Raw genomic sequence first — 22,372 nt, forward strand, 5'->3', positions numbered from 1 at the left:
CCTTCCTAGACTTGGACTGGGGTGATCAGAGTATGATCCAGCTGCACCATGAGTATCTCCACGTCGAGCCACATGGGACTCTTAGGAGTTATCCCTGGACTCTTCCAAGTGGCCTTCCTGCTCAGCCTGGGTTTGCTGCTGATCAGCGTGGTCCAGTTCTACCTGCGCAGGCAGTGGCTGCTCAAAGCTCTGCAGCAGTTCCCGTCACCCCCCTCACACTGGCTCTTCGGACACAAGTATGAGGTAGGAACTAGGGGTTCTGGCAGAGGGTCAGCAGGGAGGGTTTGCGTTGAGAGTATGAGCAAGTCAAGGCATGAAGCCTTGTTAGGTGAATCTGTACCAGCCTTCAGTCACCCCTCAGGCATCTGGTCTCTACTCCCAGCAATGGGGGGCTCACCTTTTCACAAGAAAGCTCTTTTAACCTACTCACAGACCTGAATCTGCCCAGACTACTTTGCAGAGCTGAAGGCAAATGGTCTTTCCTTCTGCGTCCTCTCATCTCCAGCTTGAGCAGCTTCAGTTGTAAAGAACAAGGCTTCTAGTTGCTTCCTGGGGCCAGTTACTCAATCCAGTGTCTCAGTTACTGGTGCTGCTTGAACAAAATAATAACCACCAATGGGTGGCTTTACAGAGTAGGAATTGTTGTCTCACAGTTTTGGAGCCTATTGTTTTCATTGTTAGGTGCCCCAATTAGCTCTGACTCATAATTTATCCTATGCACAGCAGAATGAAACATTGCCCAGTCCTGAGAGCATCCTCACAATTTTTTATGTTGAGCTCATCATTCTGTGACTGGATTAATCCATGTCATCCCCAGGCTTCCTCTCTTTCATGGTCTTTCTACTCTGCCAAGCATGATGTCCTTTTCCTGGGACTCGACTTTCCTGGTAACACATGCCAAGTACATGGGACAAAGTCTTGACATCCTCGATCTGTGAGTCATAAGATTCTCAGTACCTAATCTTCAGAGGTGGACAATGTATTCTTTCTTTGTAGTCTGTTCTTAGGCTGGAAATTCTGCTGAAACCTGTTCACTTTGCGCGATGCTTCTGGTATTTGAAATACCAGTGTATAGCTTCCAGTGTCAGAACAACATCCATGCCTCCACAGTACAAAAGACAGACTGACAGACAAGTGTTGGTTTGGAGCCTAGGAGTATAAATTAAGCTTGTGAATAGATATAATATCTATCTATCTATCTATCTATCTATCTATCTATCTATCTATCTATCTATCTATCTATCTATCTATCTCTATCCCCCTTTCAACTTCCCTCCCGCTATCATATGCGCATGCACATGAACTCTAGAGGAAGATTTTCGTTTCTCTCCACTTTTTTGTATCCTTCCATGTACTAGTGATCGTACACAACATAGATGTCCCATCAACTCACTTCTTTTTGATTGTTTGTTCCCTTTGCTTTTGTTTATATGGGTTTTTAATCATTTGATTGGGGGCTTGTACAACACTTATCACAATCCATCTATCCATCCATCCATTGTGTCAAGCTCATTTGTACATTTCTTGTCATCATCATTCTCAAAACATTTTCTTTCTACTTGACCCCTTGATATAAGCTCCTCATTTTCCCCCTTCCTCCCCGCTCCCCCTTCCCTCATGAACACTTGATAATTTATAAATTATTATTATTCTGTCAAATCTTACACTGATATCTCCCTTCACCCACTTTTCTGTTGCCCATCCTCCAGGGAGGAGGTTTCATATATAGATTCTTGTGATCGGTTCCCGCTTTCTACCCCACCCTCCCAGTATCACCACTCTCACAACTGGTCCTGAAGGGATCATCTGTCCTGGATTCCCTGTGTTTCCAGTTTCTATCTGTACCAGTCTAGCCAGATTTGTAAGGTAGAATTGGGATCATAATAGTGTGGGGGCGGGGAGGAAGCATTTCATCGTTGCTACCCTGTACCCCGAGTCAACTTCTTTTGTACCACTAACAGAGCATTTCATGTTTGCCTCTCCTTTTCATTTGTAGAAGGTACTCAGAAGGGGTTTTGCCTTCACTCACACTTCTGGGCTGTGAGTACTTTGGGGTTCTTCCCTTTAAAAAATGATCGGCCCATGTGTGTTGAGTGACAGAAGGAGAAAGGTAGGAAAAGCTGCCCCTGATGGGAGAGAACATTTGCAGCCTGAGCTCTGAAGAAAAAGGGTGGGAGGAGGTAGTATGGAGTGGAGTGCTCACGAAGAGATTACGGCTAGAAGAAGCACCTGGAAGAGATGCACATGGTAGAGGACTAAGTCCTCTCCATTCTCCAGGCAGCCCACAGGAGGGTCAGCAGAGTGGAGCCAAGGACCAAGAGCCAGAGCTCAGTGTATTCACACAGATTGGGGAAGTAATGCCTTCCAGAACATTGGGTGATTTTTGGAACTTGGTTGTTTAAAATGCGGTTGCACCAGCTACCACCGACTTCTCTGGAGGCCATACGTGTGCCCCCTGCCCTGCTAGCCTTCATCTTCTTGTGTGGTTAGTTCAGAACAGGCTTCTCCTTTTTGAGGTAGGACGTGACACAAAGACCACTAAAAATGCTTCCCATGATTTGCCATTACACTGATGGCCTTTAGAAAGCTTATGTACTCAATAATGAAGTGTTTTCTATTAACAGAAGTAAGATCAGCACTCAGTTTCTGCTGGTTAATAGCAATTACAATAAAATATACCTGTTTATAATATCTTCTCATTTTTATTTATTCAACATTTCTATAATTGGTTAAGTTATGGATTCAAAAGACACAGCAGACTATACTCCATTCAGCCAGATGTCAGGCGACAAGGTGTAGCAGTTAACTGGGTGGGTTCTGCTGCCAAGCTACCCGGCGCAGCTGTGATACTTAACTTCAAACACCCTCGTCTATAGGACCAAGTATATCCATTTGAAAATTTGAGGTGATAGCAATGATCACATACTGACACAAATTTTTAAAAAATCATTTTATTGGGGGCTCATACAATTCTTACCACAATCCATACATACATCCATTGTGTCAAGAACATATGCACATTTGTTGCCATCATCTTTCTCAGAACATTTGCATTCTGCTTGATCCCTTAATATCTGCTGCTCATTTCCCCCCGCCCTCCCCACTCCCCCAACCTCCCCCAACCTCATGAACCCTTCATCATTCATAGATTATTTTGTCATATATTACCTGTCCGACATCTCCCCCCACCTTCTTCTCTGCTGTCCCGCCCCCAGGGAGGAGGCTATACATAGAGTCTTGTAATCAGTTCCCCCTTTCTACCCCACATTCTCTCCACCCTCCAGGCATCGCTACTCTCACCACTGGTTCTGGAAGAGTCATCTGTCCTGGATTCCCTGTGTTTCCAGTTGCTCTCTGTACCTATGTACATCCTCTGGTCTAGCCAATTTTGTAAGGTAGAATTGGGATCATGATAGTGGGGGTGTGGAGGGAGGAAGTATTTAAGAACTAGAGGAAAGTTATATGTTTCATCGTTGCTAACCTGCGCCCTGCCTGGTTCATCTCCTCCCCACAACCCTCCAGTAAGGGGTGTCCGGGTGACTACCATTGGGCTTTGAGTTGCCACTCTGCACTCACCCACTTTTTCAATGATATGATTTTTTTGTTCCTTGATGCTTGATACCTGCTCCCTTTGACAACTCGTGGTCACACAGGCTGGTGTGTTTCTTCCATGTGGGCTTTGTTGATTCTGAGCTAGATGGCCACTTGTTTATTTTCGAGCCTTAAAGATCCCAGACGCTGTATCTTTTGATAGCTGGGCACCATCAGCTTTCTTCACCACATTTGCTTATGCACACATTTGTCATCATTGATCATATCAGGAAGGTGGGCACCCATTGATATGAGTTTTAGTTCTTTGATGTCTGATAACTGGTCCCTTCTGCACCTGTGGTCAGACAGGCTGCTTTGCTTCTTTCATGTGGGCTTTGAAGTTTCTCAGCTAGATGGCCGCTTGTTTACCTTCAAGCCTTTAAGACCCTAGATGCTAAAGCTTTTGATAGCCAGGCACCATTAGCTTTCTTCACCACAGTTGCTTATGCACATGTTTGTCTTCAGTGGTCGTGATTGACACAAATTATTATGAGTTTTCTTTGGTACACACCAATGGTCAAATTAGCACTCACTGTATTTTAACTGAAGAAGAATAGTGTTTGTGCTTATGAATGTTGAGAATTTAGTAGGTTTAAGAAACTGGCCTATGAAGAGTAGATTCCACCTGGGACTGTGAAAAGGGAAATTCAAAGCAATGAGCAGTTGCATCCTTCTTACCCTGACACACATTCAAATGGCCTCAGAGTGTTCCCACCACCACATTTTTCCCCATGGCCTTCATCTCATCACATTTGTGTCTGCCATTCCAGTAGAACCGACACCTTACTAGTACTTGTGCTGGGCTCGCTTTGTTCTATGTGTTTGGTAAAGCAGAGGGTCAGTGAGAAAGAGGGAGACCTACAAGGAGATGGATTGACACAGTGGTGATGACAATGGACTCAAATATACTAATGGTTATAAGTATAAGGCAGGTCTAAGCAATGTTACATTTCATTGTACTTAAGGTCATTGGGTCTGAGTTTACTAAACCGCATATCACAAGAAATACCCAACAATTATCTAACAAATAATGAATGTCTATCATTTTACTCATTCAAGTAGTTTTACTTATTCATTAACTTAATAAATGTTTGTTGAATGAACTAATGCCTAAATTTACACTAAAAACAAAACAAAATCACCCAGAAATTGAGTGCCAGCAAGTCTCTAGTTTCTCTTTCTGGTCTTTTCCAGAATTCTTTCTGCCTCAGACCTTGGACTCCTTGAGACTCTTGTTCACTTCCAGCCTTCCCGCACCCCCTTGCTTGTTTCTTAAATTAGTTCAAGATTTTATCTGTCATTTACAGTGAAAATCATTATAGTCATTTTCCTACACATATTCCCCTCTCTCTGTCTCTTTCCTCTGTAAAAACCAGATTTCCTGTGACCTCGACTCTGTGTTGTTGGTGTTGCTGTTAGCTGTGCTTGAGCCAGTTCTGATGCAACGCTGTGTCCAACAGAATGAAACTCTGGCCATTCCTGCGCCATCCTCATATTGTTCTGATATTGAAGCCCATTGTTGGCAGCCATTGTGTCCATCGATCTTTTGAAGAGCCTTCCACTTTTTCCTCTGCCCTACTACTTTACTGAGCATGATGTCTTATTCAGACCTCTCTTGAGAGCATGCTCATAATCTCACTAACCTGAGGTCTGTAAGGAGCACTCAGGCTGTATTTATTCCAAGACAGAATCATTTGTTCTTTTGATAGTCCATGGTACTTTCAATGCTTTTCAGAGCATCATTATTCCAATGCTGGCCTCTAGTAAAAGAGTGATAACCAATATTCAAGTGAGTTGCAGCAAGTGCTCAACAACCAGGCTACAGTGAAGTGAATCTGATGGGTGCTGCATGGATGCCAAAGGACAGAGGAAGTCCAAGGCAAGGGCAGCTTGGAGTCAATGAGATTTAAGTTTCAACTTACATCACCTGCGCCTATCAGTAACCTTTGATTCCTCTTCTTTCTGTAAAAGAGGATAAAATAATCATCATTTACTGACCGCAAATTGAGCATTATATTATGAAAATTTGTGAAAAGGATTTCTAAACTGTGGAGTGTGTTCCTAAACAACATTTATTGCATGTCTTCTATATGTCAGATTCTTGAACAAGTTCTGAGTGAGGGTTGAAAGCTCAGCCCCCAAAAGTACACAGACCCAAGCATTTGGATCTTAGTTTTAGATCAACAATAAAAGTCTATCTCAAAGACCAAATGATAAGAAACCATGCAATCCCTCAAATCTCTTCTGGTAGATATTGAACTACGATCCCCTTGAATGACCTGCTCTTCTTCCATACTTCAAGTACTGATCTAAAATACATTTTCATTGGTTTATCTTCACTTGATTACAGTTTCAAAAGGATCAAGAGCTGCAACAGGCTCTGAAATGGGTACATGAGTTCCCATGTGCCTGTCCTCGCTGGATGTGGGGGAGTAAGGCCTTCTTAATGGTCCATGATCCTGATTATGTAAAGGTGATTCTGGGCAGATCAGGTAAGGAATACTGACAGCCAGCTTGGGAAGCTTCTTGCTTTTTGGTAAAATTCTAAAAAATCTCAGATCAACTATAAATATATAAATACCTTCCGCATATCAACGCCCAACATTTTTATCCTAGTCTTGCACATTACAACTGTATGGAGTAGATATTGCTTCCCTCTTTCTTTTCTTTATTAGATTTCTTCCTTGAATTATATTCCTGAATTTCCCCTCCCACTTTTCTTTCTCATATCCTTCTTTCCACATAATTCCATTTCATTCTGTTCTGTTCTTTTCTGTTCCCTTTCTTCATTTTTCTTTTGCCAACTCCCTCCCTTTTGGCTTGCTTTTCTTCCTTCTTTACACCAAACTGACAGGCTCTGTGATGTACACTGTCCCATGAATAAAAGAAAATTAGTTATCCATACTGGAGTGGGTCTCATAGCTATTAGTTTTGCCTGTTGTGGGATATAAGGTGGCAAAGCTACTAGCTGCTAGCATTTCCCACTGGGTGGCATTCAAGACATTACCTACATTTCTGGCCAATTCTCTGCCCTAATCCTATGAGTTTCAGCTCAGGGTACAGTGAGTCTGCCTCCCTTTCACTCACATTCTAATAACCTTCCTTTCCATTCAGATCCAAAGGCAATGGGGTCCTACAGGTTCCTGAGCCCCTGGATTGGTATGTATAAACAATGACTACATTCCACTCCTCAGATAACTTTCTCACAAGTCTTCTCTTTGGCTCATAAAGAACAGCAGATGTCCAATCACCACTATCACCACCCTGCATGTGAATGCAGCCTCGAATCTCCACTTTTCAAAGATCCTAACCATATCATCTTGGTGACTGGAATTCTCTAATAATTCTGCTCCTTTCACATCTGTTCCCAGTTTACACAAAATGTTAATAACTGTCTCTTGGACCAACATTTTCAAGATGCATGTCATAGCTATCATAATCACATCCCATGTACCAGTTAAATAGAAAATCAGCATTCCTAAAATGTGATTTTGTGAAATTGTGCAAATGATGTCTTCAGCTGTTTCTCTCCCAGAACAGTTTTACTCCTCCTACTTTGTCTCCAATAGCCCCTTTGATCCCATCTCCCCCAAACACACACACACACACACACACGTTTCTCTCTGGCTCAGGGGAAGGTCTGCTCCTGCTGAATGGGCCGACATGGTTCCAGCACCGACGGATGCTGACTCCAGCCTTCCATTATGACATCCTACAGCCCTACGTGCAGCTCATGGCCGACTCTGTCCAAGTGATGCTGGTGAGTGGGTCTTTCTCTCTCTAGTTCTCTTTCTTTCTCTCTCTCTCTCTCTCTCACCTACACACACACACTCTCTTCACTCACACCCCTGCATGCACTCAGTACACACTTTCTCACAGTCTTCTCTTAAAGTCATTGTCCCAGGACATCCATAAAATACAGAATGACCCTCAGACCTACAAACATGAATATTTCACCTGTTAATATTTGAGGAGATACCCCCCCACCACCAAAAAAGAATAATTAATGGATTTTTTTCAAAACTATGCATTTTAAATTTTTTACAAAACAACTTTATCACTTTCAACGTTTTCTCCATTATACTTAATAAATTTGTTAAATCTTCAATTCCATTCTTGGAAACATTTTTCAAACTCATCTGTTTGGATGGCTGGCACCGGCCCTGTTTTTTCTTCACCTTTTCTATATTGTCAAATCACTGTCCTGTCTTGTCCCTTTTCATTCGTGGAAACAAAAAGAAGTTGCACAGTGGTTGTTAGGTGAATAAGATGCTTGGGGAAAGAGAGCTATGCTGTTTTTTTTTGCCAAAAACCGGCCCACTAAGATGGTCGTGTGAGCGTGTGCTTTGTCCTGGTGGCAAAACCAGGCAGGCCCCCATCTGTCACAGATCAGGCCTTTTTGTCCCACAGTTATGCAATATTTTCAGAACCTCTGAAGAGAAAATTTGATTAACAGTCTTACCTGGTGGAAAGAACTCCAAATGCACTACAAGTCGAAATTATTATCCTTTTGGGGAAGTTGATGGACATACAGAAGGAGGTTTGTCACCAATCAACATTTCGCCTTTTTTGGAAGTAGAAAACCGCTCATGTACTTGAGTTTCCCCACAGTGCTGTCTTTGCAAAGCTTAGCTCCACATTACATCTGTTTCTGTAGCATTTTTCTCCAGCAGGAAACAAAATTTCACAGCCGCATGCTCTTCTTTTAAATCAGCCATAATAAAAAAAGAGATCTTTGAGTGAAACTGTTCTTACTAAACACCTTCCCAGCTGATGGCACTGGATGCACTAACTGAGAATGCGGAATGCTCGCCTAGTGGCTATGCTGTGCTCAGCACAATTCCAGATTTTTTGGGGGTGTAACCCCTCATATATCCATATTGTCAACTTCCTAGGTATACTTGTAAGTCCAGAACCTGTTCACTCACACAGACACTTAAGTGCACTATCACTCTGTTGTGATTCCACACTTGAGCACACGTGCTCACACTCATGGTGAGACATGGATTCAGAAAAACCTGACACATAAATGCACATATTTAGACACACCAAGATACACTTATCCATAAAACATAGGCATGTACTCTACACATGTTTGCACATGTGATCAAATACTCCGACTTCCGTGTGGCCAAACAAGTTCAGTTCTCATATTAGTATAGATAGAATCCCTGAACCCTCCACTGGCACTTACAGAAATTATAGTCTCAGAGAACTATTAGGAAAGTAGTTGTCACTAGGCCTCCAGATTGTCCTGACAGCATGGGTTTGTAGGTGCTTTGACAGAGGATCCACCACTCTCTTGAATCCATGCTTTCTTCATAGCCCATCTCCTCGCCACCCACTTCCATGGGTTCCAGCCATTCATCTGGTCTGGGGTGCAGACTTGTGCATGAATTCGAGCCATTTCTTAGGGACATGGACCCTGGATGTATATTATCCTGGTTCAGGCACATCACGCCACCACTACAGCATGAGGACTTTGATTTTTTTGCCTAAATTTGACTCTGTGAAAAATGTAAAATTACTGAGTGAAAAGGAAGTTTCTGGTGTCTTCTCCATGATAGCCTGGTGCTTTAGACTTTATCTTGGATGCACATGTTTGAAACCTGAAAATTTGGTACATCAGTTCACAGAACAATAAAAAGTTATCCTGCTTTGTAGACCCAGAAGAGAATAGTTTTTGGCTTATGGTCGTAAACAATAAGTAATGAAAATTACTCCAAAATATAAATATTAATTTGTTTTATTATAAATATAATATAGAAAATAGTGAAAAAGTAGACATTGTTTAAAAATTTGTTTGTAGTCTTACTTTATCACAATATCATCTGCTTAAGAAGGTGAGAAATTCCCAACAGGACATCCAGAGACAGAGAGTATAATCTAATCTGATTAGAAGACCACGTGGGGACACTGAGTCAAGCCAACGTCCCTTTCTGCACAGGAAAAATGGGAAAAGCTTGTAACCCAGGACTCACATGTGGAGCTCTTTGAACATCTGTCCTTGATGACCCTGGACACCATCATGAAATGCGCCTTCAGCTACCATGGCAATACCCAGTTGAACAGGTCAGCAAAACCTTTAGCTCAAATCTGTGTTCGTACCACTGGTTGGGAACTTACCCGATGGATAGGTGGGGCAGCTAGGATGGTCACCTCTAAACAAAGCAAGATTATATCCCAAAATCCAGCTACATAATCAAAAGCCTGATTGCTCGTGCCAGTTTACAAGGACTGGGGACAACAAGGGTTATAAGATCAAAAGACACAGTTTGCTCTGTGGTGTTATGCATGCATCTTGCAACTGTCTTTACCTAGATTTGCACTCAGACTCGGGGTGAGAGATATCTCTCCCCTTTAGTCTCATCAGCATCGTCTTTTTTTAGGAGCACCCATGCCTACATCAAGGCCGTTGAAGACCTGTCCAACCTATTTTGTTCACGTGTGAGCAATGCCTTCTATCAGACTGACATGATCTACAGATTGACACTTGAGGGCCGCTTAAACCACCGAACCTGTGAAGTTGCCCACAAACACACAGGTACTGGTTTCTTCTCCCAGGTGGTCTCCTTATTCACCACAAAAAGAACTTAGCCTGACACCTATGTCATAGTCAAACCCATCAATGCTTCTTTGGGAACAGGTTCATCGTAGGGAGGTACACGTCTCTGGTTGGGGATGAGCAGTGATATATTACGTGGCATATTCCGTGCCAGAGATGCACATATGCCCCCATACTTGGTAATGGTTGATGAAACGGCTTCCCAGTAAACCGTCAAACAGAATTTGATTGACTTTTCTAGCAGAGAGGTCCAGATTCACACCCCACTGCTGTTAGAGCTTCACCTTTGACCCCCAGCCATCCCGCACACTACGCCTGAGCTCGCCTCAGTGAGACCAGCTCCCAGTTCAGTGTCGGTGATGACTGATGGGGGCTGCTGTGGGTGTCTGGCTGCTGTGCCAAGCTCTTCCCTTACACCGATGGCCATATTCGTGAAACAGACCAAGTGATCAAGCAGAGGAAGGCTTATCTGCAGGAAGAGAGAGAACTGGAAAAGGTCAGAAGGAAGAAGAACTTGGATTTCCTTGACATTCTCCTCTGTGCAAAAGTGAGTGTGGGAGAGGCTTGAGGCTTGCCCCCAACATTCCAGGGTCCGGGGTAAACCTGCACATGGCTCGCGGCTTCCCCAGATGGAGGACGGAAGCAGCCTGTCAGACCAGGACCTTCGTGCCGAAGTGGACACGTTCATGTTTGAAGGCCATGACACCACAGCCAGTGGCATCTCGTGGATCCTCTATGCCCTGGCCACGCACCCCAAGCACCAGCAGTCTTGCCGGGAGGAGGTTCAGAGCCTCCTGGGGGATGGATCCTCCATCACATGGTGAGTGCACAAGAGATTAGAGAGCTCTTCTTCTCTGTTAGAGGAGAAGCAACTGGCCTACCAGAACGTAGATACTTTTCAGCTTGGGATTTCCTCCTTAGGGATCATTTAAGCCAGATGCCCTACACCACCATGTGCATCAAGGAGGCTCTGCGACTCTTCCCTCCCGTGCCAAATATTAGCCGACTTCTCAGCAAACCCATTACCTTTCCTGATGGACGCTCCTTACCCAAAGGTACGAACTTCAACACACTAACACTCAACAACAATAAGGACAAAACTCCTCCGTTGCCACCACGTTTATTCTGATTTGTTGTGATCAGTTGTATGTCAGAGGAGAACTGAACTCCAAAAGGACAGATAGTTAGATTTTCAGAATTAAATCACCAAATATTTCTTTTGGGTGGGCTAAATCCTATAACCTTAGGTTAACTGAACTAGTTTAATTTTCATCATCCAAGGGCTCTAAAAAGTATGAATGTACCTATGTGGGTTAATATGGTGGTTATTGAAAACACTGAGTTATCTCCACAGGGAGATTGGAATGTGAGAATATGGCCTCTTTAGTTCTTCAATCCTAATTCCTTGGGATGTGGAGGACACCAGAGAGACGCAGAGCAGGACAGAGGTCGATGTGGTCTTGTCTTTTTGAGGCTGCATGACAAATAAGGGAGATACATGGTTATGGTTCAGTGGTGTCCAAGATCTTAGGGTGCTTCATGGTGATGGTAGAGAGCATCTGATGACCAGGTGTGAAACCACGGGCTTGTTCAGAAACCATCTGTGAGCTTGCCTCCCAAGTGTGTCAATTATAGCTCTGCTACATCCTAGTTTTGTGTTTCTGGACATGGCGTACAACCCCTCTGAACCTCGTGACTGATTTGAAAACTGAAAAATGGAATAGGCATCAGGCATCAGAAGACCCATGCTAAACAATCATATTGATGCGGCCCAGTGGGGGAGGTGTGTGGAGTGGAGACCCAAAGCCCAATTGTAGATAATTGGACATCACATCACGAAGGGTCACTAGTAAGGGATGAGTCAGTCAGGGTGCTGTATAACACCAAAGAAACACACAACATTCCTCTAGTTCTTTAATGCTTCTTTCCCCACCCCCACTCCTACCCACCACTATCATGACCCAAGTTCTACCTTCCATATCTGGCTAGAACAGAGCATGTACACTGGTAGAGATAAGAGCTCCCAAAACTTTCACACGGAATACAGGACAGATAAAGCCCCCAGGAACAGTAATGAGAGTAGTGATATAATGAGGGTAGGGGCATGCTGTGGGGAGTTAGAAGGGACCAATTGCAATGAGCAAATTGTAACTCCTCCCATCCCCTCGCCCCTGAGGGATGGATAACAAAAACATGGATCAAAGAATACAGCAGGTGGCTTAAGATGTGAAGATAATAATAATTATAATTTATCAAGGGTTCACAAGGATGGGAAACTGGGGGAAGAAGGAAGAAAAATGAGGAACTGACACCATGGGCTCAAATAGAAAAAAATACTTTGAAAAGGATAATGGTAGCATATATACAAATGTGCTTTACACAATGAATGTATGGATTCTTATAAGACTTTTAAGGGCCTCCAATAAAATGATTTTTAAAGAGGAAGACTGGAAAATGAGCAAGTTTTATATGAAAGTTGGCTTTACAGGTACAATTGGTTAATTTACATTTCCCTCTGACACTTGAGTTACTACAAACAATCAGACTCCAATACCTTCTTGCTTCTCCGGGTTTGTGGCACCCAGTCCTTCTGTGTGTCCACACCCATTGGACTGGCTGAAATAGGAGGGCAACCCCTCTTAGGTATATCAGTCCTTTGTCTCTTTCTAAATTTCCCCACAGGAATCATAGTCTCACTGAACATTCATGGCCTTCATCACAATCCCAAGGTGTGGTCCAATCCAGAGGTATGAGGTCCTGGGGAAACCGGAATGGGATGATTTCCTAATACCAACACCTCTTCAACCTCCCACCCCCGGAAGCCTCACCCCTTATGAATTGGAAGGAAGACCTTGACCCTATTTGTTCTGTCTCTGCTGCTCTCTCTGTAGGTGTTTGACCCTTTCCGGTTTGCACCAGGCTCCACTCATCATAGTCATGCCTTTCTGCCCTTCTCAGGAGGATCAAGGTGAGGAAGCTTCCTGGAAAGGAGAAAGACTCTTTGGGTGTATCCCCCAGTGGCATTGATCTTCCTTGTCCACAAGTGGCAGGCTCTGCTATTCCTGGGAGTGTTGGTGTTTGTGGGAAAGGGTCCTGTGTTAGTCACTGTACAAAAAATATGGAACAGTATCTAGACAAGCCATGGAAACTTTGCTCCCGCCGCTCCTCCCAATGGCAGCCAACATTCAACCAGAATGAATTTTCAAAGTTCAGTTTATGTGGGTATTTCTCTCACTCTAGTACTGTACTCCAGAATAGGACATCTTGGGATTTTAAAAATATTTTTCTGAAATCTCCAACTTTTAGAGACTGATTTCTCTCTTCCTACGCATTGTCAGCACCACTTGTGTGGCAGTTTGTCGTACTCTTGTGGCTTGTGTATTATTTTGCTGCTGGATGGGTGGTTTTGCTCTATATCCAATGCTATACTGAAAATACCAATTAGATTCTCTAATGTGAACAGCTTTCAACAGAATTCCAGACTACTAGGAGACAACAAAGAGGGAATAAGCTCTCCTCTTTAAAAGAATTCACCGCTGAAAATCCTATAAATAGTGGCAAAATATTGTTAGATATTGAAAACCTTTTGAGTAGCAGATAAATATTGTCTTGTATATTCCCAGAAATCAGACTCTTCAGCTCAGAAGACACTCAAAATGTAAATGAAGAAGAGCTGCCTTCTCAAAGCAGAATCAACTATAATAATGTGGAGGGAATAAAGCTCTGGGGAACGTTTTTGTGGATGAGCTAGGACTCAAAATGAGAAGAAACAGCTGCAAACAGTTATTTAATAATAGGCACTTGAAATGTATAGAGTTTGAATATAACAAAATTGAAACTTGTCAAAAATGTAATGAAAACCAAAGAAACAGATACATTGTAGATAATATCTACACACATAAAATAGAGTCAGATTGGTACAACTATTATTCAAAATTGCAAACAAAGCACCAAACCTAGTGTTGAAGAATTCCACCAAATTCTCTAGTCTCAATTTAATCAAACACTCACTAAAGATGTAGTGAAAATTGTTAGTGTTTACAATGCAAATGTTGGAACCTAAGGGGAAGGAATCAAACTGAACTCACTGCCATAATGTCTATTCCAAATCCAAGAGGAAGGAAGGGTTCTTGGAAAATAGAGCCTTGAAAGATAGAAAGCTGGAGATGACATGATAGAATTTTGCAAGACCAGTGATCTCTTCCCTGCTACCCTTTTGACAACTAAAGAGCAACTACACACATGGACATCTCCTGAAAGAACTTACAGAAAATACAATTGACTACACTGGTGGGAAGAGGCAATGGAAAAGTTCAATATCGGCCCCCAAAATGAGGCCAGGGGTTGATAATGAAACAGATCATCAATTGCTCATATGTAAATTCAAGTTAAAGTTGAAGAAATTGAAAACAAATTCACAGGAGCCCAAATACAACTTTGAGTATATCTCATTTGAATTTTGAAAATATCTCAAGAATAGACTTGACTCATTGAATGTTAATGCCAGGAGGTCTGATGTACCATGGGATGACATCAAGAACCTCATCCACCAAGAAAGCAAAGGGTCATTAAAAAGACAATAAGGAAAGCAAGCAGTCATCAGAAATGTGTTCTCGATGCTAGAGTAACTAAAGTAATGATGAAGTAAAAGCTGAACAGAACAATTCAAAGGGCGGCTTTAGAAGACAAAATATTGTAATGAAGTGTGCAAAGACCTAGAGTTAGAAAATGAAAAAGGAGCAAAATGCTCAGCATATCTTGGGATGAAAGAACTGAAGAAAAATTCAATCATTAAGTTGCAACATTAAAAGATTTATGGATGACATATTGAACTATGCCAGAAGAATCAAAAGAAGATGGAAAGAACATCCAGTCACTGTATCAAAAAGAACTTGTCGACATTCAACCATTTCAAGAAGTAGCATGTGATCAGTGATAATGAAGGAGGAAGTCCAAGTTTCCCTGAAAGCATTAGTGAAGAGAAACAAAGCCCTAGAAATTGATGGAATATCAACTGAAATATTTCAACATGCCGAGGATGCCCTGGATGCATTCATTCATTTATGCCAAGGAATTTGGTAGATAATTACCTTCCAAACTGACTGAAGACATCCATAATTGTACCCAGTCCAAAAAAGGTAACTCAACCAAATGCAAGGTTTATTTAAAAAATGATTACTGTCCCCTGCAAGTAAAATTTTGCTGAAGATTATTCAACAACAGTACATCAACAGCTGCCAGAAATGCACCCTGATTCAGGAAGGGGAAGAGGGGTCGATCATTGCTGATATGGTATATTATGGCTCAAAGCAGAGAATAACAGAAAAATGTTTACTCGTATTTTGTGGACTATACAAAGGCATTTGACTATGTGGATCATAACAAATGATGGATAGTGCTGAGCAGAATGGGAACTCAGGAACACTTCATTGTACCCATGCCATGTCTCAAAGAGAACAAGTTTGTATCGCATGGTTTAAAATCAGGACAGTTGTGCATCAGAGTTGTATCTTCCCGCCACACTTATTCAATCTCAATTCTGAGTAAATATTTTGATAAATTAGACTATATGAGGAAAACACAGTATTGGAGGAAAGTTTAAGAACAACCTGAGATATATAGATGGCACAACCTGGCTTGTCTTAAGGGCTAAGGACTTGAAGCACCTGTTGATGAAGACCAAGGATTGCATTCTTCAGTATGGATTGCAACTCAATGTAAAGACAACCCAAATCATCACAACTGGACCAATAGGTATAACATCATGAGAAACAGGGAGGAGATTCAAGTTGTCAAGGATTTCATCTTGGTGGATCCACAATCAATGCTCCTTGTGTCCCGGCAGGTAAGAAAGCAAATCAAATTAAGAAATCCAACTTTTGTTGGGTAAATCTGCATGATAAGGCCTCTTTAAAATGTTGAAGAGCAAGAAAGTTACTTTGAGGACTAAGGTGCACCTGAGCCAAGCCATGGTATTTTCAATTGCCTCATATGCATGTGAAAGCTGGACACTGAACAAAAAAGGCAAAGGAAGAATTGATGCATTTGAATTATGGTGTTGGCAAAGAATACCGAAAGTCCCATGGATGGACCACACAAAGAAGAAACAAACTTCTTGGAAGGAGTGCAGTCAGCATGCTCCTTAGAAAGGAGGATGATAAGATTTTGTCTACCATGCACTCTGGATATGCTAGCAGGAGAAACCAGATGCTGGAAACGGACACCATGCTTGTAAAGCAGAAAGGGAAGGAAAAAGAGGAAGACTTGACGAGGTAGATTGGCTGCAACAATGTGCTCCAACCTCAGAGAAATTGTGGGGAAGGCACAGGACCAGCCGGTGTTTCTTTCTGTTGTACCAAGGGTCACTATGAGTCAAACCTGTCTAGATGGCAGCACTTAACAACAAAGAACAACATCCATGAACATGGACATGGAATAGTCTTTTTCCCCCCAAACCATTTGATGAGAAATGAATCCAGCTATCATACCATTCCACATACCCTCACGTCATGCAATGATATCAAGAAGTATTGTACAATCACTTCCACTATCCATTTCAAAACATTTTCTACTTTCTTGAATCCTTTGAAATCAGTTTCCACTTACCCCCTGTCCTTGCCCCACCTGGGCACCCTGCTGAAGGCCCCCTTAATCTAGTTGTTGCCTCTACAGATTCCCCTATCCTGTGTTTCATATACTGAAAAACAAAGAAAATCATATAACGAAGATTCAAGAAAGCTACCCACAATGACAATATACCAACAGAGACAAACTCCAAGAAGAAAACACAGATAATATTAAAAACCACATCCTGCACACAGTGTATCAGAAGGGAGACCAAGTGATAAGGTTTTAGTTATTCAAATCAGATTTATCATTTTAATCTACAATAGTTGCCTCTCCAACATTCTCTGTCTGATAACTGCCTTATTCCCCTCCCTGAATTATGGGTAGTGGAAAATCACCGGAGGTTTATTTCTTGTGTAGGAATATTCTTCCATTTCTCCAGGGGTGTCTTGTTCCTTTTAGGAGTGTTCTGTAGTTGTCTTTGTACAAGTCTTTTGTTTCTTGGGCTAAGTCTATTCTTAAACATTTCATTTTTCTGTGGCTATTACAAATCATATTTCCTTAATATCTCTTGTCAGAATTCTTTTAATTCGTATACAGGAATCCAATTGATTTCTTCATATTGATCTTGTATTCTGCCACACTGCTGAATCTCTCAATTGTTTCCAACAATTTTTTGTCAAGTTTTTAGGGTTTTCCATGTATAAAATAATATCATCTGAAAATAGAGTTTCACTTCTTTACCAATCTAAATTCCTTTTACTCCTGTTTGGTCTGATATCTCTGCCTAAAAGTTCCAGCACAATGTTGAATAAGAGTGGTGATAGGGGCATTGTGACTTCTCTCTATTGATCAAAATGCTGCTGTTGGTTTTGCATATATGACCTTTATAAGGCAGAATTGTTCACAATAGCAAGATGATAGAAACAATCTAAATGTCCATCAATAGAAGAATAGGGTATGGAACCTCTGGTACATACACACAACAGAATACTATTCATCACTTAAAACAAGGACCCCATAACATGGATGAACCTAGAAACATTATACTGAATTAAATTAACCAATTACAAAGGACAAATATTAGATGAGACCACTGATATAAGGGAAGAAAAAATTACTCCCACATGAAGGCAACAGAATTTGGAGGTTGCCAAGGGTGGGGGAGGGGAGGGGAGAAGAAGAGGATGGGGTAATGTAATGGACCATTGATGGATGTTGACTAGCATGCAGTAACAATGGTAGCCTGTGGGGACGAAAGGCAGGTAGGGAAGATGACCCTGTAGGGTTTGATTGGTGGTTTGGAATATAGAATTCAAAACTGATGATCTGAAATGTAGTGTCACCTAATTTGTAATAAATAATCGAAAAGAGAGAGAGAAAAGAAGAAAAAAAAGAAACAACAGGGAAAATGTGTGGCAAAGCTTGGGGATACAGAGGGCGGGAAGTTGTGACAGCAGAGGACTGAGGGCTGGGCTCCACCAAGGGGGGCCCAGCTCAGAATTAAGCCTGATGCCCTTTCCTCCCGGATGTCCCTCCCTGTCCAGGAACTGCATTGGCAAGCAGTTTGCTATGAATGAGATGAAAGTGGCCGTGGCCCTGACTCTGCTCCGCTTTGAGCTGTCACCAGATCCCACCAGGGTTCCTAATCCTGTTCCAAGTGTTGTGCTGAGGTCCACAAATGGGATCCACTTGCACCTGAAGAAACTCTAATAACCGTGGTGAGACAAAGGGCAGACTCATCCTTCCACCCTGTCTGTCTCATCTCCTGTGTGTCTGCTCATCCTGCATCTACTCTCTGCTTGGCTGACTCCCCACCTCTGTCCACCAGACATTCTAGTCTTCTTTATGATGACCTTTCTCTTGCTTCCCCTGAAGTATGTCTGTCTACTTTGGTAAATCCAACTCTCTGGCTGTTCAGCTAACCCTTCATTACATCTTTCACCTTCCGGGCTGTCTAACGATCTACCATTCTCTTCCGTCTGTCAGTTTGTCTGGCTCTGTACAAACTTCCTGGTGTTGTTATGACAAAGATGGGGGAGAAAAACAGGCTTTTCTAATCTTGTAAAGAGTTTCAATCTCAGAAAATCACAGGGGCAATTCTACCTTGCCCCATAGAGTCACTATGAGTCAACGTAGACACAATGGCAGTCAGTTTGGCGTGGTTGTGTTCTTTGTCAATGATGAATAACCATACACTGAATGGTAATAAACAACCATAATTTATTCTCTTGCAGTTATGGAGATCAGAAGTCTGGAATGGATTATACCAGATAAAAACAACAGCGATAAAAAGCTACAACCACCACCCCACCAGAATTGTTCTCATATATAAGATCACAATGATTTGATGAGTTGGAATCAACAGCTGTCCTTCAGTTCTTTGATAATCCATAATAATCTATTTCAAAGTCTTCAATAAAATCTCACCTATAAATTCATTTTTTTCCATGTATGGTAACATCGTCAAAGTGTCCACAGACTTGATTGTAGATATTTTGGGGAACTATTTTAAGTATGTCACAGTGATCTTATAACTCCTATCTGCTCTGTCATACCTAAATCTCATATATCTATGCAATTTATCATTCATACAACCCTCTAATTCTTTCCACCACCCCAGCCCTGACCAAGTAGAACCGAGTACACATTGCTTCAAGATGTGTCCTTTTCATGGAGGTGGAGAAGGAAAGCAGGGAAGAGAAGGGATGAAGAAGGTAGAGGAGAGCTATCCCATGAGAGGAAGAATACAGTTCACTCTGTTTCTTGAAGTAACTTCAGCTCATCTGGATGTTTCCTAGACTCTACATATTGTTGTTGTTCTCTAGTCAGTTCCAAATCACTGTGACTCTGTTTACAACACAATTAAACACTACTCGGTCCTGACCAATCTCCACAATTGTCCTTACGCTTGAGCCCATTGTTATAGCCACTGTGTCATACCACCCTGGTCAGGGCCTTCCTTTATTTCACCACAACCCCACTTTACTGAGTCTGAAGTCCTTCTCCAGGGACTGGTCTCTCCTGATGATATGTCCAAAGTATGTAAGAGGAAGTCTTGCCAGCGTTGCCCCTATGGAACATTCTGGCCTTATCTCTTCCAATACAGTTTTTTTTTTGTGCTTGTAGCAGTGCATGGTACTTGCAAATTCTCCAGCGCCACAGTTCACGTGCATTAATTCCTCTACAGCCTTCCTTATCAAATGTCCATCTTTCCAATGCATGTGATGCAATGGGCAATACCAGGCTTGGGGTTAGGCATACCTTAGTCTTCAAACGAACACCCTTGCTCTTTAATGCTCTCAAGAGGTCCTGTGCAGCAGGCCTGCCTAATGAAACACCTCTTTTAATCTATTGACTGCTGGTTCCATTTGCATTGATCGTGGATCCAAGCAAGACAAAATCCTAGACAACTCCAACCTTTTCCTCATTTATCATGCTGGAGTTATGACAATTTTGTCCAAAGATTTTGTGATAACATATCAATCATAAGTCTCTCTTCCTTTTTCATATATGCATTAATCACTATAAAACTTCCTCTGATAACTGCTTTTGCTGTATCACGTAGGTTTTGATATATTGTATTCTCATTCTCCTTAGTTTCTAGAAACTTCCTAAACTCCTCTCTAATCTAAGCCAGTACCTATTTGTGTTGCAGAAGATCATGTTTCATCCTATAATTATGTGCCCTTGTTTTTCTGGTCGTCCTTTTGTTGATCCCCAGCTCTATCGAGTGGTAGGACATCTGAGTGATATCTGTGTTTGAATTAGTCTGGCTCGACCTGTGTTCCAGCATTTAATCTAGTTTTGAAAATGAGCCATGTGCACTTGAAAGGAATGTGAATCAATTTGCATTTAGATGGTGAGCTCCATAATGTCTATCAGGTCCAGTCGCCTAATTGTAATGTTTACATCCGTTGCGTCCTTGCTGAGCTTCTTTCCCAGTGATCCATCTTTCTCTGATAGCAGTATATAAAAATCACATACAATAATTGTTGAGTCTGTGATTTCTTTTTCCATATTTTGAAGAGTTTTTTTTGATGAATTTCACAGATCTCTCATTAGCCATATACATATGCTCACTGGTTCCTGGTCGACTTATCCTTTGAGAATTATATTGTGCCCATCCTTGTCTCTTGTGGTTTTTTTAAAAAAATTTTTTCCTTGTCTCTTGTTATAGTTTGCATCTTGAGGTCAATTTTGATGGAGATTGCAACCCCTGCTTTTTTTAAGTTGCCATTTGTCTCCTATATTTTCCACCAGCCTTTTAGTCTTAGTGTATTTTTGTTGCAAGCTTAACATGTGTCTATTACAAGCATCAGATTGATGGGTCATGTTTTCTGAGCCAGTCTGCTACCCTTTGTCTTTTAATGGAAGAATTCCGACCATTAACCTTCACAGTTATTACTGCCATCTGTAGATTCATTGCTGTCATCTTGTACCTTTTGTGTTGGGTGTTTTCTTATCTTGTTTTCTGTCACCGGTATATATGCAGTGACTTCAATTGCTGCAAATTCTTGTCTAATTATCTATTGTTACCGTGATATCAGTGTGCTGTGTTTAGGGGGGGGGGGGCTCATTCTTGCATTCTTTTCCCTCTTAGACAATGTTATCTTGGTAGTTGTTTTTGGCATGTTGATTTCTGCATGGGGTTGTCCTATATGGTGTTCTCCAGTTTGTGCTTGGTGGATGTTGGTCTTCTGACCATGGTAAGTTGGCAAGGATTATTCACAGGGTTGATTGAGTTTCTTACGGTGTGTTCCTTGATTTTTTCCCCCTTGCCCAGGAAGACTCTTACCTAACCATCTTATCTTAATAAACACTTTGGCAGAGGAGAGGATTCTGGGCTTGGCATTTTTTTTCTTTCAGCTTCTGGAAGATGTTACTCCACTCTCTCCTTCTTTTCATGTTTCTGCTGATAGGTCTGAGCATATTCTTTCCTGAGCACCATCGCATGTGACCATCTTTTTTCTCTAGCTGCTCTTAAGTTTTTCTCTTTTTCCTTGATGTTGGATCATTTAACTATTATGCGCCTTGGTGAATTCTTCCTGGGGTTTAGTCTAATTGGTGTCCCCTCTGCTTCCTGAAATGAAAGTCTGATTCTCATTCATTAAGGTGGGGAAATTTGCTTCCAGGAATTCCTTCACTAAATTAGCTGTTGACTTCTTCATTCTGTCTTGTCTGGTAGATCAATTACAGTAGAACCCGGTACTTGTCTGCATCAGTACTTAATATAATCAGATTTCAACACCAAATGTCGAGAACATTTTGCATTGGAGCTCAAACAAAACATCAGAATCGACCCAATGCACATGATTTTTGTAAATAAAGTTAGCTCACATTTCCCTCACTTGACGTTAGTGATATTGATCGTATGCATTTTAAAAAAACTTCTGTGGCTGTGTTCCAAGCATTTTGCTATAATATTCTTAATTTCTGTGTTTTGGGTACTGTTTTTAGATTAAAAAAACATGGGTCCTAAGAAAGAGATTTTTAAAAAAGAATTCTCATGATAAGTAACTGGTTAACCATGTTATCGATGTTGTTGATTATAATTTAGTAAGCCCTTTTAGAAAATAGTAAGAAAACACCAACAGAAGACCACATTAGACAGTTTTTTTCTTGTAGAGAAAGTTAGAAAAACTCCTA

General features: G+C 41.6%; 1 protein-coding gene across 2 annotated transcripts; it reads left to right on the forward strand.

Annotated features, from left to right (window-relative positions):
- The first annotated feature begins 48 nt into the window (after positions 1–48).
- Positions 49–18,436, forward strand: LOC142435225 (cytochrome P450 4A6-like). Of its 2 annotated transcripts, none has more exons than XM_075539723.1 (12): positions 49–243; positions 5,942–6,083; positions 6,706–6,750; positions 7,224–7,351; positions 9,539–9,663; positions 9,981–10,135; positions 10,597–10,703; positions 10,786–10,976; positions 11,078–11,211; positions 12,839–12,903; positions 13,048–13,124; positions 18,271–18,436. In XM_075539723.1, the coding sequence occupies exons 1-12, from the start codon at positions 49–51 to the stop codon at positions 18,434–18,436; spliced, it is 1,530 nt and encodes a 509-aa protein (XP_075395838.1). The 2 variants fall into 2 exon arrangements, with proteins under 2 accessions (XP_075395838.1, XP_075395839.1); XM_075539724.1 differs by having other exon boundaries at positions 10,077–10,135.
- Positions 18,437–22,372: the final 3,936 nt, after the last annotated feature.

This window comes from Tenrec ecaudatus, chromosome 1, assembly GCF_050624435.1.
Source record: "Tenrec ecaudatus isolate mTenEca1 chromosome 1, mTenEca1.hap1, whole genome shotgun sequence".
Lineage (NCBI taxonomy): Eukaryota > Metazoa > Chordata > Mammalia > Afrosoricida > Tenrecidae > Tenrec > Tenrec ecaudatus.

What these genes read in the sequence shown, in the direction of transcription:
- LOC142435225 (XM_075539723.1), top strand. Translation starts at nt 49, where the DNA reads ATGAGTATCTCCACGTCGAGCCACATGGGACTCTTAGGAGTTATCCCT. An exon ending in GTTCCTGAGCCCCTGGATTG is followed by an intron (nt 6,751 to 7,223) that starts GTATGTATAAAC and finishes TCTCTGGCTCAG; the next exon opens with GGGAAGGTCTGCTCCTGCTG. An exon ending in ACATTCTCCTCTGTGCAAAA is followed by an intron (nt 10,704 to 10,785) that starts GTGAGTGTGGGA and finishes CGGCTTCCCCAG; the next exon opens with ATGGAGGACGGAAGCAGCCT.